This window comes from Oratosquilla oratoria, chromosome 17, assembly GCF_046742065.1.
Source record: "Oratosquilla oratoria isolate Oo_2021 chromosome 17, ASM4674206v1, whole genome shotgun sequence".
Taxonomy (NCBI): Eukaryota; Metazoa; Arthropoda; class Malacostraca; order Stomatopoda; family Squillidae; genus Oratosquilla; species Oratosquilla oratoria.
The window spans coordinates 4,399,028-4,415,628 of NC_134793.1; the positions used below are offsets into that span (position 1 = coordinate 4,399,028).

At 38.6% G+C, this 16,601-nt stretch overlaps 1 protein-coding gene across 2 annotated transcripts in view; it reads right to left on the reverse strand.

Moving 5' to 3' along the window:
• Positions 1 to 637: 637 nt before the first annotated feature.
• The window catches only part of LOC143034354 (MIT domain-containing protein 1-like), a 30,249-nt gene continuing 14,285 nt past the window's right edge, over positions 638 to 16,601 (reverse strand). For both annotated transcript variants that reach the window (XM_076200297.1, XM_076200296.1), the window contains exons 2-7: positions 16,373 to 16,519; positions 13,063 to 13,184; positions 12,053 to 12,169; positions 10,691 to 10,788; positions 8,632 to 8,733; positions 638 to 5,673 (exon numbers count right to left, since the gene is read on the reverse strand). In XM_076200297.1, the coding sequence (XP_076056412.1) occupies positions 5,520 to 5,673; positions 8,632 to 8,733; positions 10,691 to 10,788; positions 12,053 to 12,169; positions 13,063 to 13,184; positions 16,373 to 16,511 (732 nt within the window). In that variant the 5' untranslated portion in view covers positions 16,512 to 16,519 and the 3' untranslated portion in view covers positions 638 to 5,519. The remainder of the gene's footprint in view (positions 5,674 to 8,631; positions 8,734 to 10,690; positions 10,789 to 12,052; positions 12,170 to 13,062; positions 13,185 to 16,372; positions 16,520 to 16,601) is intronic.

The window sequence follows — 16,601 nt, forward strand, 5'->3', positions numbered from 1 at the left end:
AGCATTTCCAAACTGTTCTCAGCTTCAGAACTCGCAGCTCCAAACCAGGTGTAGTGTAAACTGTGGATAGTGCCTATACATGAACAGAAAAACTGCATGCTAAATTGACAGCCCCTTAGTTTACAAAAAAGGAACTGTTTCATTATCCTCTGCATTATGATTCTGACACACTTTACCTATGTAGAATGCTCAAAAAGATAACAACTCAATGGTTTGTACATTTGAGCTTGCAACCCTTAAATTTTTAATTGACACCATACATACTTTCTCCCAGTACTCAGACAATCTGTTCTCAAAACATATATACACTACCAATAAGACTTTTTCCAGTCACATGGTGGGTTGGCATAGCCAAAGGCTGGGCCCATCCCACACCCATTTGTTGCTCCTCTTATTTTAGCTCCATATGAATGAAGGGTCATCTGTATCCCTTGCTCACTGCTCAGGTCAAAAGCAAAGCAGCATGATTCAATATGTAGGCTACTCATACTAAATATTTAAATGGTTATCAATGAGGCACTAACTTTAACATGCTGAATATATATGTAGAAAGACTGAAGTACTGGAGCAAATAATGATACATACAACTTCCATCATATACATCTTTACTTGAGATAAAGGTTAATAAATAAAGTGGTCACTGAACACATTGTCTATTAATACATGGGTGACTGTTGTTTCCAGTTTGATATGTAGATCACATATTAACCCTTTATTGCCCAAAGGGATGAATTACACATTTAAGAATTTGAGCCTCACTAATGCCAGATATTATCTTGTCTTATGCCAGATGATTTTGTCCTGGACAGTACAGGGTTAATTTTCTTGACAGAACTATCTCAAGAACTCTCTTTAACTACCCAAAGGGATGAACGGTGTATATTTGAGGATTCTATTATGGATGAAATGAAAAGATCTCATTCAGCTTTAGGAAACCCCTGGGTAGTCAATGATATGTTGTATTCCCTACATGTGCTTGAACTAAGTTATTTACTCTGAAATAATCTTTCAGTTATTAATCTTGTCTACAAGGTGATCAAGTTTCATTCAACTTAACAGTATTCTTCTTTTTCATGTACAATATGAGAACAGTAATCTGCAAAGATGTTGTGCACAATAATATCATATCTTCAAGAGTATGAACTTGTTATTTTTCTACAATCCATAATGTTACAAAGGCAGGTATTATTGTTTTGCCCAATAAATCTTGGTCTTTCTTTGTGAAAAAATACATATGAAATTTGAAAACCAAAAAATCACCCAAAAACAAATGTAAAAAGTTATTGAATTTCATTAATTACAAAAGTTCTTGTTCTCCAACTATTGTGCTGTATTTAGTGCCAACTTAATGCATAGAAAAATATTTCACACATATATGATCATGATAAACAAATGACAACTATGACCATAATATTTAGGTCATAAAGCATTACACAATTTTGGGGACCCTCGAACAAACAAGATACTCTGAACTTCCTAAAATTTAAAAGCTGATATCTTTTAACCATCTATCTATCTACATACCAAGAGCTTTTTCCCCTTTATAAGGAAGGTAGCAAAGTCAAAGGCACATACCCATAGGAGATTCTTTTAACTAAAGGAATCAAAACAGCTAAATTTGTACATGGTGATTTTCTAGGACCATGAAAATAATTCAGTCCCACACAAACAACACATATTTAAATGAATATACTATAGGTAAAGGAATCTTGGGTAGCTCAGAGGTAACACTCACCATATGAGTATGTGCAAATGACCTGAGTTCATCTCCCCATGGTAGACATATGAATGGGTATTGCTAGTATGGCTCCTCAAACACCCAAGAAAATTATCTAGCTCACACTGGAACCATATATGAATTTAAAATACAGTAAAATAATTGGAGATTAAAACACAGGATTCCATGAACACAGTTTCTTTCTTGTATCCCACAGTGGACAGGATGCAGGGATGACCCGTCATCCAGGAGGTGCCAAGATAGGAGGGAGGGAGGAGGGTGGAGGGGAGTGGAATATATGGGAAATGAAATGGGTGGGAGTGATTTCTATGCCTTTTTCTTTTTGGCTACCCCCCCCCCCGTGTAAGGGGGAAAAAGCCTTTGGTATATGTATGTATGTATCCCACAATTAAGTACATATTTGTTAGCACCGAGTCAAGGTTACTTGATGCCTCATACAGACAACACACTATAACAAAACCAGTCTAATACCTGCCTATCACATGCACATTTTACCCTAGCACTAAAACTTTCTGTGTATCCACCCAAACATGCATCGGCATGGAAGGCAAGTCATGCCTATACGGCAGAGAACACATTCTCAACCCTAACATTTCCCCTAAGGTTCCCCACCAAGGTGGTGGGCATCCACAATACAATACAACAGGCTGCAACTAACTAACCATAAGTAAATCTTCTGTAATTAATACTGACATCTCTCACAAGTGAATGAGTGTGTTGCAAAACACTACTCACAGGCACTTCTTGATGGTCACAACATATTGATCAATGGTGAATGATTTGTGTAGAATATAAAAGATGGTATAAAATACATTAAGTAGAAAAAAGTATCACAAAGTCATGGTGAGTGATTTGTATACTATAAAAGAAATGGTGTGTTGCATGTTAAGTAGAACAATAGGTACATCTTATGATAATGGCTTTTTCCCCCTTAAAAGGGAGGTAGCCAAAAAACAAAGGCATAAAATCCACTCCCACCCATTCCATCCCCACATAATCCACTCCTATTCATCCCCCTCCCTCTAATCTTGGATCCTCCTGGATGACGGGTCATCTCTGCATCTCGCCCACTGCCCTCGGTCAGAAGCAATGTAGCAAGGCAGAGCACATCTACAGGAAGGCCATTTCATTTAATCAGTGACCCCCCTCTCCATCCCCTCATGCAGAAAAAGAGAAGACAGGGAGAAATCCCTTCGGGCAACATCAAAATATCATTCAAACATACTCCCTCCCCCCATTCCCCACCCACTCCCTTCCATGCATCACAGCATCATCCATACACAACCATTCTTCACTCACCCCTTTCTTCTGTCTTTCCCCTTCCTTCCTTCCTACTCTTCTCCTGGTTAAAACTATGTAGTCCATTGAAGCCCTATCTATCACCCTTCCATCCACCATCCTCTCCCATGTGTACTTATGCTTGACTTTCTTCCTCACCAACAACAGGTAAAAAAGTAAAAGACTGCACTGAGATGATTAATTCTTTTAACACAGTGCATAACTTTGCATACTTTGGGACCCTGTTGCAGAAGCACTGTGTCTTGCTGCATTATCTTTGACCTAAGTAATGTGGTGGAGTGCAGGAATGACCCTTTATCCACAAAGTGTTTGCATTGATGGGAGGGGCAACAAATGGGTTTTGAATGGGTGTAGGGCAGGTATGGGGTGGCTGTATGCTTTAGTTTGCCCCCCCTCCCCCTTTGAAAAGGAAAAACGGCCTTTTGGTATGTACTTATGTATGTAAATTTTATATATGTATGATGATTTCATTCAAACTACAATGTATTTACAAGAGAGAGAAGTGCATTGTCTGACCATTATCTGGTGGAGGGGAAACTAGGAGTGGAGGTTAGGTAGATAAAAAAAATGGAAATGGAGGGAGGCAGAGAGGTGCTGAAAGTGACCTAGATGAATAAGGAGAAAGACAGAATACCAGATCAAGCTGAGAGAGGTATGGAATGTAGTGAAAGATAAAAGAGAAAGGGGAGGAAGACTAGGCGTTTTTCAAGAAAGAAATGCTAAGGTTATAAAGACAGTGTGTGAGATAAGGAGGATAGGAGGGAACAGAGGAAGCAGTAAATGTTGGGATAAAGAGGTGAGGGTGAGAGTGGAGGAAACAAGCATATGAGGAACAATTACAGAAAAAAAAGAGGAAGCATATAAGAAGTACAAAGTGAAGAGGGTAGAAGCAAAATGCAAGGCAAGGAAGGCCAAGAGGAGAGCAGATGTGAGGTAGGGTAAGTATTTGATGGAAAATTCTGAAGAATAAAAAGATGTTTCAATAGGAAATTAAATGAGTGAGGAAATTGCCTCTATGTAGAAAAGAGTGGGTCAAGGGTGCAGATGCAGAGATGTTCGTGAAAAGTAAGATGGTGAGTGGAAGATGGGTACAGTGTTTCAAGTGTTTTTAATATAGAGAAGGTTAGGTACACTTTGACTGTGGAGGTGGAAGATGCCAGGTGAATGGTTATAATAGGAGAGGCGAATGATAAGACATTGAAGATGAAAATTAGAAGGCACCTGGGTTTGATGGTTGTCATGTGGAATGTCTAACGAAAGTTGTTGTGGTGGAATGGCTGGTGAGATTGTTTAATATGTGTCTAATGGGAGGAAGGGTACTGGTGGACTAAAGGACTCCATGTATAGTTCCACTATACAAGGGAAACAGGAACAAGTGTGAAGATATTAGTTTTAGAGGGATTAACCTGTAAAGCACGTTTAGTAAGGTATTTGGGAGTGTGTTCATTAATTGTTGTTTTGAGTTTCACGAAGTAGGAAATGTGCAGCCCCACAGTGGCTGAAAACAGTCCTCAGGCCCTTCCACAGATATCTCTGGGAAGAAACATTGGACTGTTATCTATGCTACCTTGGTGTGGAACTGTTTCCTTTGCACCAGCTGAGAAAGGTAGAGGGAGGGGAGAAATTGTCAACCTTCAGTTCTCCAGGTGTGAAAAGTGTAAAAAGTATAGTTGAAGTCTGATGAAATATGAAGTTTAGTGGTTGGTCTTGTAGTACTTATTTTGTGATCTGAGTGAATGTGTTTTTGTATGATATATTGCAATGGATGGAAAGCTATGAAAATTTATGCACCAATAACATGTGCTGTTTCAACTTAATAAGGTGTTATACTGTAAAACAAGTGAGACCAAAGACAGGTACTTTTAAATGATAATCAACACATTGGTCATGTATATTGCAATGGATGAAAAGAAGCTATGAAAACTTATGTACCAATAACATATGTTGTTTCAGCTTAACACGGTGTTCTACTGTAAAACAAGAGACCAATGACAGGTACTTTTAAGTGGTGGTTCTATGTGATGGTACCTAAAAGAATCATTTCTCTTCACCTTTCAACACTCTCACCTCCATCTAGAGGTGCATGACACTTGGTTTCCAGAATTGGCCCAAAATCTGTCAACTTCAAATGTATTTCTTCAATTTTTTTCGTAAAAGGAGAGCTGACATCCAGCAAGTGCTTCCCTCCTACTACAGAGCCAATGACATAAAGGAGACCTATAATAATATACACAGGAATTTGTACAAAATTTCTACTGTGACAGAATGACGTAAGGGCCTGAGTATTGCCAAACACTGTGGGGCTTTAGGTTTCCAATCATTGAAACTTGAGGGAATGATTATTATCATGAAACAAGGAGATAAATATGTGACTCAATATAAGTAGCCTCATTATATAAAATTTCACAGACTAGCAAACCAAAGTAAAAACTTAGTAAAAAATTTGTAACAAGAGTAATGAAAATTTTTGCACACAGTTGCGTCAGCTTGAAACCACTTGCTGGTGGAATATGTCAATTGTCGTTTCATGACATTCTCTGAGATCATAGTTTCCATAACCTATGGAAAAGGTACCATCTGCTTTGCGAAAGTAATCCAGTCCTCTTCCAATCTTGACAATCCAACCGCTGTCCAACCTATGGAAAAAAGCAATATTCAATCTTTGAAAATTAGAGATTAAAGCCAAAAGATTAAATTATCGTAAAAACTTTAGATATTCTAATAACAGCACCATATGCACTTATTCCACCTGATCCCACGGTTGCACCCATGACCCATAAGCAAATAAAATAGTGTGTAACAAAAGACTGATCATCCAGTTTATTTTCATTTTCATATCACAGAAATGGGATTAAAATCTGAATGTTTTGTCTACTTAATAACAGTAATACATACATACAACAACGGCTTTTTCCCCCTTACACGGGGGGTAGCCAAAAAGAAAAAGGCATAGAAACCACTCCCACCCATTCCATTTCCCATATATTCCACTCCCCTCCACCCTCCTCCCTCCCTCTTATCTTGGCACCTCCTGGATGATGGGTCATCCCTGCATCTTGTCCACTGCCCTGGGTCAGAAGCAGTGTCACAAGACACAGCACATCCACAGCAAAGCCGCTTCATAAATTCAGTGACCCTCCCCCCCCTCTCCATCCCCTTATCCAGAAAAGGAGAAGATGGGGAGAAATCCCTTTGGGCTACGTCAATTTTTTTCTCATACATACTTCCTCACACCCCATCCCTCACCCACTCCCCCTCATGCATCACAGCATCATCTATACACAACCCCTCTCCATTCACCCCTATCTTCTGTCCTCTCCCGTCCTTCCTCCACATACATTCCTCTCTTTTGTAATGCCCCTTTCACCCCATCCATCCATCTCATCCTAGGATACCCCATCATATTCACTTCTTCCACCTCTGCCTTCCACACCTCTTTTACTAATCTTTCTTTATTCATTCTTTCCATGTGTCCAAACCATCCTAATACTCTTTCGTCAACCCTACCTCCCAGCTCCATTTCCACCCCTGTTCTACTCCTCACCTCCTCATTTCTCACTCTATCCAGCCTAGTAACCCCCATTATACTTCTCAGACATTTCATCTCAAACACATTCAAACTCCTTCTCTCTTCCTTTCTTATGTTCCATGTTTCTTCCCCATACAGTGCTGTTGGCACAATCACTCATTCATATAACCTCCTCTTACCATCCATTCCCAGATGTCTATTTCTCATTACACTTTTTAATCCACCAAGGCATTTCCTTGCTTCTCTCAATCTACATTCTACCTCCACCCCCACTCCTCCCTTTCCTGCCACATTCACACCCAAGTATCTAAAACTATCCACTTCCTCCAGTCTCTCACCCTTAATGCTCACTTCCAGCCTGCTGTCACTCTCTCCCCTTGTACATCTCATCACCTTACTTTTGCCCACATTTATCTTCAGCTTCCTTTTTTCACACTCTGACTAAAAGGCCCTTCCCCCATGATTAGAGAGAATGGCGAAGTCAAGCATAAACCTACCCTTCATCCATCCCACACCCACCCAAAACCCAAATGATGTACCTCCCATCTTAGCTCCTCATGGATGAAGGGTCAGATTCCCCTCCACCCAACCACCACCATTGTTTGGATCAAAAATAATGCAGCAAGACACAACACCTTCACAGCAGGGCCTGACAGACGAAGCTGGTTTACCCCAACTACATCATCACATCACAACCCTCTTCCATTATTCACTCATGATATCACAAAGCAAACAAGAAATCCCTTTGGACCACATAAATTTCTCATTCATTCACAGCCACTCTCCACTTACACCTATCCCTTGCTTCTCCTTTCCCTCTTCAACAGACATTCCCCTTATACCCAAGATACAAGGTCTCCTTCACCCAATCCATCTATTCCATTTTTTGTTTCCCCCTCTAGTTCATTCCATCTACATCTGCCTTCCACACTTTTTTGCTAGCTTTTTCTTCAATCATTCTTTCCATATAACCAAACCATCACCGTATTCTTTGATGAACCCTATCAGCCAGCTTTCTAATAATACTAACAATTTCCTTGAGTCTCAATGACTGGAGACTAGAGCACCCCACATGGTACATCCATCATCTTACTTAAGAATGACAATAACAACTTGAAATATAAAAATATAAAGGGAGACCAAGTCAAAGCATACAGCCACCTAAATCTACCTGAATTTGGAAAAGGCTTCCAGTAAAGTGGCAGACAACAGATCAATATGGTACATACATACATATACCAAGGCTTCTTCCCCCTTACAAGGGAGATAACCAAAAAGGAAAAGACATAAAATCATTCCCACCCATTCCATCCCTGAATACACTCCACACCCCTCCACCCTCCCTCTTATCATAGCACCTCCTGAATGACGGGTCATCCCTACACCTTGTCCAATGCCCTGGGTCAGAAGCAGTGTCGCAAGACACAGCACATCCACAGCACAGCCAATTCATTAAATCGGTGACACCCCCTCTCCGTCCCCCTATGCATAAAAGAGGACAGGGAGAAATCCCTTCGGGCTGCATCATATTTTGCTCACACATACTACCTCACCCTCCATCCCCGTCCATTCCACCTCATGCATCACATCATCATCCATATACAACTATTCTCCATTCACCCCTGTCTTCTGTCCTCTCCCGTCCTTCCTCAACAAACATACCCCTCTTCCCCAAAGCCCCCTTCACCCCATCCATCCACCTCATCCTATGGAAATTAGAAAGTATAGGAGGCCTTCAAGGGCATACACTGGAATGGGTAAAACACTTTTTAACTATTAGACATATAAGAATATCAGTGAGAGATGAAAAATCAGACTGAAGAGAAGTGACTTGTGGAGATTACAGCCTATTACAGCCTAGAGGCAATGGATCTTCTGCAAGAAAGACCAGAGGCAACAGATTGACTGGATTGACAATCTACATTAACACAGATGCTACATAAATACAGGATGCATTTCCTTCAATACTAACAGAATGTTCCACAGGTTTTCTGCAAGAGACCAAGAGCAACAGACTGACTGATTGATTGATCAACAGAATAAATTAAACACAGAAGTTACTTACCGTATCTCCCTATCATGTAAAGTGTCAGAAAACTCAAAAATGAGTTCAACATTATGCTTCTCTAAAGACCGTTTTATCTCCTCTAACCTTTCCAACTGTAACCTGCATAGGAATGAAAAGAATAGATATAATACCATATCAAAGAAAATACTCACAAGAGTAAACTTTTAATACACAATATTCGTTGATTGGGTGTAAGCACATATCTATAGTTATTCTCCCCTCCTATCATAGTCATTCTCTTGACATCTACTGCCACACTTAAAGCTTTTGATCCTCTTCTACATTCAACAACTTGAAACATAGTGTCCATCTTCCTCACACAGCTTTCACTTCCTAGAGTCACCTCTTAACACTCTTTTCACTTCCTTCTAAATCTTTTTACTCTTTTCAAAATTCTTGGCCAAACACCTTTCCAACCTAACAACTGATCTTTTGGCTTCACTCACTTTGCATTTTGCTTCTATCCTCTTTACTTGAAAACCTCTCATTTCCCTTCTTGTTTCTTCTTTGCAACCAATCCTCATATGCACACCTCTTTTCTTATACTAGAGAAAGTCCAACACCAATAGCACACAGACAAGAGTCCAGAGTTTCCTCTCAGAGACATCTGGGAAAAAGCCCTAGGACTGTAGCAGCCACTTTGAGGCTGTGGAGCCCAAGGACAGTTGCAACCACTGTGAGGCTCTGAATTTTCCACTCGGTGAATTTTTTAGGCAACAATTTTATTATTACAGATAGTTCTTAATTTACACAACATATGGAGACCGAGAGGCATCAGGGGGTTTGCTAAGGTATCTACTCTGGATAAGACTCATATTAATTCAAACAAACCACATAACTCAAATAAAATGTATTATTTTATCAGTTGTGTTAAACCCAATTCACATGAAATAAACTTATGTAAATGAAGAACTACCTGTATTACATAAGAGCATAAGAATGAAAGAGACTTCAAGAGACCATAAGGCCTTATCTAGGCAGTTCCATGTCCATTACAAGCTGTCATAACCATCCATCAAGTTGTCTACCCATTTCTTAATACAATCGTCAGTTTCAGTGCTTCTTACATGGTTACTAAGTCTATTCCATTCATTGACCACCCTATTGGTAAACCAATTCTTGCCACGGGACTGCTCGGACAGACTGTCTAGGGAACAACAACCACAACCAATTCTTGCCTATTTCCTTCTTAAATCTAAATTTGTCCAATTTACTCCTCCATTCAATAAGTAATGAGAAAATGTCAGGAGAGACATTAAATATGATTTGATCAAAATACTACTTCATGGTGAGGTACACATACATATATTCTATAAAAGGACTAACTGGCAACTTTCTATATTTGTAGGTCTGAGTGCAGTGGTGAATGTGGTGGAACCAGTCTGATTCGGTTTGCCGATCTGTGAACACTTGTCAAGATGCAGGGAAACATGAAGCAATGTTACGCCATCAAATTTTGTGTTAAACTTAAGAAAACCAAACAAGAACCTTATGGAATGTTAAAGGTGTATAGGGATGAACAGATGAGCCAAGCAAGTTTCTATCAGTGGTTTAATAGATTTTCTGAAGGAAATGAACAGGTTGAGGATGAACCCAGATCTGGAGCACCAAAAAGTGCATGCAAGGAGGAAAACATTGAGGAGGTGCAAAGGTTAGTCATGCAAGACCATAAAATATCTGTGAGGATGATATCTGAAGCTGTTGGTATCAGTATTGCATATAGACAATTTATCTCTACATGATGAAGAGACTTTTTAAAAACCTGATGAACCCTTGACAAGAGTATGTCTCCACACAAAAAGAAAAATAGAAAAAAGACAAAATTCAAAGAGCAGCAACTAAGATAGCTGACAAAACATGTAAAGAATGACTAAATATATTAGATCTGCCAATATTTGAATGAAAAAAAAATGATATGAAAGAAGTGTCATAATTGACAAGGATGACTTCTTTGTGTGAGATAGAAGAAATACCAGGGAACAAGAACAAAATTTATACAATGTAAGAAAATTTGATATGCTAAATTTGAATAATTTTCTCTAAGTACATAACTTACTTGCTATTTTGAGGGTCATAACTTGTTTTTAATATAATCTTCCTCATTTTTGGTGCCTTCAAAACAAGAAGTTCACATAGATGAAGGAAATTGTAGATCTATAAAAGAAGACAAAAAGAAAAATTAATCAATCATGGATACTGTTTTTCTATCTATATACCACGAGCTTTCTCCCCCTTATAAGCGAGGTAGCCAAGTCAAAGCCAAGTACCTACTCCCACCCATTCCACTCCCATCCACCACACTTTCACCCTTCTTATGAATGATGGGTCATCCTAGTATCCCTCCCACTGCCCTGGGTCCTGTTTTCAATTTCAAAATATGCATTACTGAATGCTAAATTGTTGTGTATATGAGTAGTTTGTGTTTGTATTCACTAATTATCATAAAATTTAATTATCAAGCAAATAAAGAAAAAATTAATCAAATATTTCATAAATTTGTTCACTTGCAGGGATCCCAGAGCAACATTCCAGCAAGCTCTCGCAGCATTGCAACCCTGAAGGATGGGATTTCACTGGAGTTTTTATGTATCTACTGATCTTTATACAGTACTACCTCTCATTAACGGACTAAAAGGGGGGTAACGGTGTCCGTTGATGTGAATAATCCGTTGATTTGGAGCGGTTTTTGGGTGGCATAGTGATTGCACAGCACTAAGCAACAGCACCAAAAACACTGAAAACAGAGCAAAAACACCGCAAACACAGCTAATTAATGTCTGTTAATGAGAGGTAGTACTGTACCATGGGTTTCTTTACCTTTCCAGGGGTATGTTTAACATCTCGCCTCACATTATTCCCCTAATACCCATGGCCAGCAAAACATTTTTTAACATCTAAACCACCCTTTGTGGACATTTCGCCCACGGACGTTTGGGCCAGCATTCTCATCCTTTCACAGTGTTCAATCCCCCCCCCCTCTCTTCTCCTCCTCTTCCTTCCCCCCCCCTTTCCTCTCCCCGTTCCCTCCTTTCCCCTTATTTAATCTCAAGCATTTGTATCTCAACTTGTACTTGAAAAAGCTGTAATAAGTGAAACGTTGTACAAATAAAGGCTCCGCCCTCATATGGTGTTTAACTCGTCAATTTCTTTACCTTTATAAGGGAAGTGGTCGAACCAAAAGCACTCACTCACTCCCACCCATACCATTCCTGTTTCCCCATTATTGCTCATTACTGGGGTTTAGTACGTTAAAACTGGGGAGTGGGTCTAGGACTTTGCTGTTTCTTTGATCAGCTGATTGTGACCAAATTTCAAAACTAATAAATGTACTTTGTACAACAAAGTTCCAGTAGTGTGTACTATCTACTACTGTATTATGCTGATCATTTATTCAAAGCAACTTTAGAGGTTGACATACCTGATGGATAGCCCTGATGTAAGCATCCTCCACAACAACCGTGGTCAAAGTTGCATCCAGTAATGGCCCAAAAATTGTTTCATAGCTATATCCAGTTGCACCAGCCTTTATCTGAATCTGTGTAAGAATAAATTAAAAATATATATAGATGAATATCATATATATAGCTGCATTTTTACATTGAAAACATCAACCCACTGAGGAGGGATCAATGGACGGTCTCTGCTAGTGGTAGTGTTGTGAGATGAACGATGGAGAATGAGCTGACAACTGGTAATTATCACCTCTATTTTTACTACATTAATATTACTACTATTACTGGTAACACAAATAGACCAACATTACAATAGACATCAGTCCAACAGTTCTTCCCAGAGAGATCTTTGGGAGGGCCAGAAGAATGCTTCCCACTACTATACAGCTGCTGATTTCCAGTCAGTAAATATCAAGGCCAAAGTTATTACAAAACATAAGTCAGGAAAACCACCAAGTGAGGACAAACTCTTTCTTGGTATAACATTTAATTCATTCAAGTTTTATCTGGTACATAAATATGTATTTGATAAAGCTCAAATGAGTAAATTGTTGCACCAATAGACTTGGTTCTTACATAGTGATTTTCTTACTTATTTGTCAGCAGTTCCCTTTCTCTTTCATTACAAAACATACCTAACAACTCCATCACTGGACAAACACTACCAGATATATGCCTAAATGAGAAAATACTCCGAACACACCACAGTAACAGAAGTCCAATCCAATCACCATCCAGCATTGACAATATAAACATAGAACTGTCCTGGAAAGAGACATGGTATCTCCCAAAGATAAACATACACTAAGTACATACAACACCTAATCTTACACTAACTAACACTAACACAATACAGACTATCATATAAAATTTCTATGAGTATTTTATGGACAAATATAGGGCTGACCAGGACAATGGACTGATTCCTGATAAACTACTTCCTTTTCTAATCTTTATGCATGTGGATTAATATTACCTGTTTATGTGTTTTGCCAAGAGTTTTTGCCTTTGTTACAGCTTTCTTTAATTCTTCAGCTCGATCTAAATAATCCTGTGCACGTTTTTTGTAGTGAGAGGACTTACTTTCATCATCAATTTCTGCAAGAAAGGTTAAATAAGTATAATACCTATCAGGAATAATTATCCCTATATAATAATATATATATATATATTCACACACACACTAACATATAGCTCCAAATTTACCATATGTCTCTCAACACCTACAACTTAATATCATATTTCTAAAATAGTTCTCCATGTCTTCCAAGACATTTTTCTTTAGGAAAATAATAAGCTTTATTAAGTGGTACCACTGAAATTACAAAATATACACCAATCCTCCATCGTTTCCCTAGTATTGAAGGTTCACACATACAACAAATATTTCTCAACCAAATCTTCAATTTAAGCACAAAAATATTACAGTTCTGTAAATTGTGTGGTGGAATCTGTTTTTCCTAAAAAAAAGTGTAGACTCAGAGGTGACTTGATACAGGTCTTTAAGATTTTAAAGGGAATTGACAACATCAAAAGTGACAAAATTTTCACATTGAATGAGAATCAGAGAAGAAACAATGGTCTCAAACTGTCCGGAAATAGATTCAATTTGGAAGTAGGTAGAAACAACTTTGCCAACCATGTAGTTAATGGATGGAATAAACTTCCTGCACAGGTAGTGCAATGTAGTTCAGTTCGAAGCTTTAAGAATCATTTAGATAAACACCTAAGCAAGATACTGTAATGATTATAATTTATTTTATATTATTTGTTTTTGTTTGTTATCATTTGTCTGTCTAATTTTCATTTATTATTAGTTATATGTCAATTTATTATTATTTACTATTTACCTGTTTGTTTATAATCTAACTATACCTATGCATTTATTTATGTATTTTATTTGTTATTTACATTATCATAGTTTTTATTTATTATTTTATTATTATTATGATTTTTTTCACATAAGACATAGATATGGACCAAAAGGTCTCCTGTCGGCATGCTCCGCCTTTGTAATCCTTTGTAATTTGAATGCAAGATGTAGCTTCATTTTTCTCACTGAATTAAGGTTAGCCTAAGCCATGAACAATGTTCCCTCTAAGCTGTGCACACACACATATGTTTTACTAGCGCACATAAAGAAAAAATGTGCACACACAAGGTTTTCAAATATTAAAATCCATTCAATAAAGAAGTTCCGCCTAAACATTAACATATAAATTCTCTAAAAATATGGTACGCCACTGCTTGGTGGAGGTAATATGTAATACAAACTTACAAATTGTGCGTATTTGCTCAAATGATCAGATGGTGACTCACATGGGTGCACACATACTTTTCAGAGAAGGCAAAGTTTGCACACAAGCAAATTTCTGGGCACACTCACAGCAAAAAATTAGAGGGAACATTGGCCAATAGGTGCTGAGTAGCTGCAGCCAAAACTGTTACCACTACCCTATGCACTTGGGGCAATAAGTCACTGCTGGGGATCAAAGAGGAATACAAGATTCAAATCCACAACAAATTTCTGTACACACTCACAGCAAAAAATTGGAGGGAACATTGGCCATGAGGCACTAAGTAGCTGTAGCCAAAACTGTTACCACTACCCTATGCACTTGGGGCAATAGGTCACTGCTGGGAATCAAAGCGGAATGCAAGATTCAAATCCACAACTATGTGAATGTAAGACCTCCACACTTCTGATTACACCATTAGCGAGTAGAGCTGTTTATATGTCACAGGCTCAAAGTGGGTAGGCAGAGGAGAGCAGCTGCCAGTTGTTAGTTCTCCATGTGTAAAAATGTGACAAATACAATTAAGTTGACCAAGTCCAGAGACCAAGGACCAGCCCATCAAGGCTGCATCTTCAGATGTAGGTGAGGGGGTTGGAAATGGTTTTTGAAAATGGACAGCTTTGCTGTCCATCTTCTAGGACCACCACATGCAGGTACCTGTCATTGGTCCCTCTGTTCCTCCATTCAATACTACATACAACCCCAAAGGGACCATTGATGGGTACCTGCATGTAGTACTTCCACAAGATGAACAGCGAAGCTGTCCACTTTCAAAAGCCCCTCAGTTCCATCAGAAGGCGTAGCCCTAAGGGCCTGGTACTGATTCCAGAATGGACCCAATATCTCTCTCTATCAACTTTAGCTGTATTTCTTAAACTTTTTCATACATGGAGAGCTGAGAGCCGACAAATGCTCTCTTCTCTCTATCACCCAGTGACTTGAAAATAGTCCCATGTTAATACAACAAAGACAATGTCCAAAGTTTCTTCCCAGAGAAACCTGTGGGAGGTTCCAAGGACTGTACTGTGGGATTGTGGGTTTTCCATTTCATGAAACTCTAGGCAATGATTGATTAAGAGTGAACCCAAATACTGTAATTAAAGCTCTATACTTCCTCAAGCTTCTCACTCTTTACACTCACATTTAATCTGCCAACATCAGCATTACCTTAACACAACCACAGCACTAGGGCACTACTTAACCTCTCAGCCCTGTAGGGGATGCCACACATAGTAAACACATGGGTTAGGGACCCATTACCAACATGGATGAACATTAACTTGTAAGTTCATCTGTCCTCTGAATGGGTTTCTTTGTCCATAAGGGTGTCCAACACACCCTCCTCATTAACCCATTCAACTCCGATGACAAGATGTCTTGTCATTTGGTCAAATAAAACAAAAAATCATAAAACACCAAAATGTTTGATCAAACACCAGAAAAATATGACGTCAGTCCTCGCTTCGCTCGCAGCGAAGCGAGGATTGACGTCATATTTTTCTGGTGTTTGATCAAACATTTTGGTGTTTTATGATTTTTTGTTTTATTTGACCAAATGACAAGACATCTTGTCATCGGAGTTGAATGGGTTAATGGGAAACCAGTAAGGGCACTGGTATACCTGATGGCAACCTGACCATGTGACAAGTAGTACTGAGTTACATAATGACAAAACAAAGACAATTATGTCTCATGTGAGACTTGCCTTTTTATATATATATATATATATATATATATATATATATATATATATATATATATATATATATATATATATATATATATATAACTAGGAACAACAATAACCCACCCAACATAACACCAACACTTATTGTTCTTGGACCAAGCTGATAACATTATCAAAACTTATAAAAAAAAAAATGGATGATTAAGAAACACAGTAAGCCTTTACCTTTGGCCAAACAAAATATTAATTATTATTATGTTTAAAAAAAAACTGAATAATAAGAAACACATAAGGCCATTTACCTTTTGCCACAGCAAGCAGTAGTCGAATACCCTGTTCATAACAAGTCAGTGCTTCACTAAATTTCTTGGCCTGGTCCAACTCCACAGCACGTTTCAGTACCTGAATGGCAGCTGCTTCTGAGCCACCAGCCTGAGCCATAATTTTTCCTGCAAGATAGAGGGAATGGTGAGAGTGAGTGCTTTGAAGTGAAAATAGGGCTGCACTAGGGTTGTGTTATGTCAACGTGTA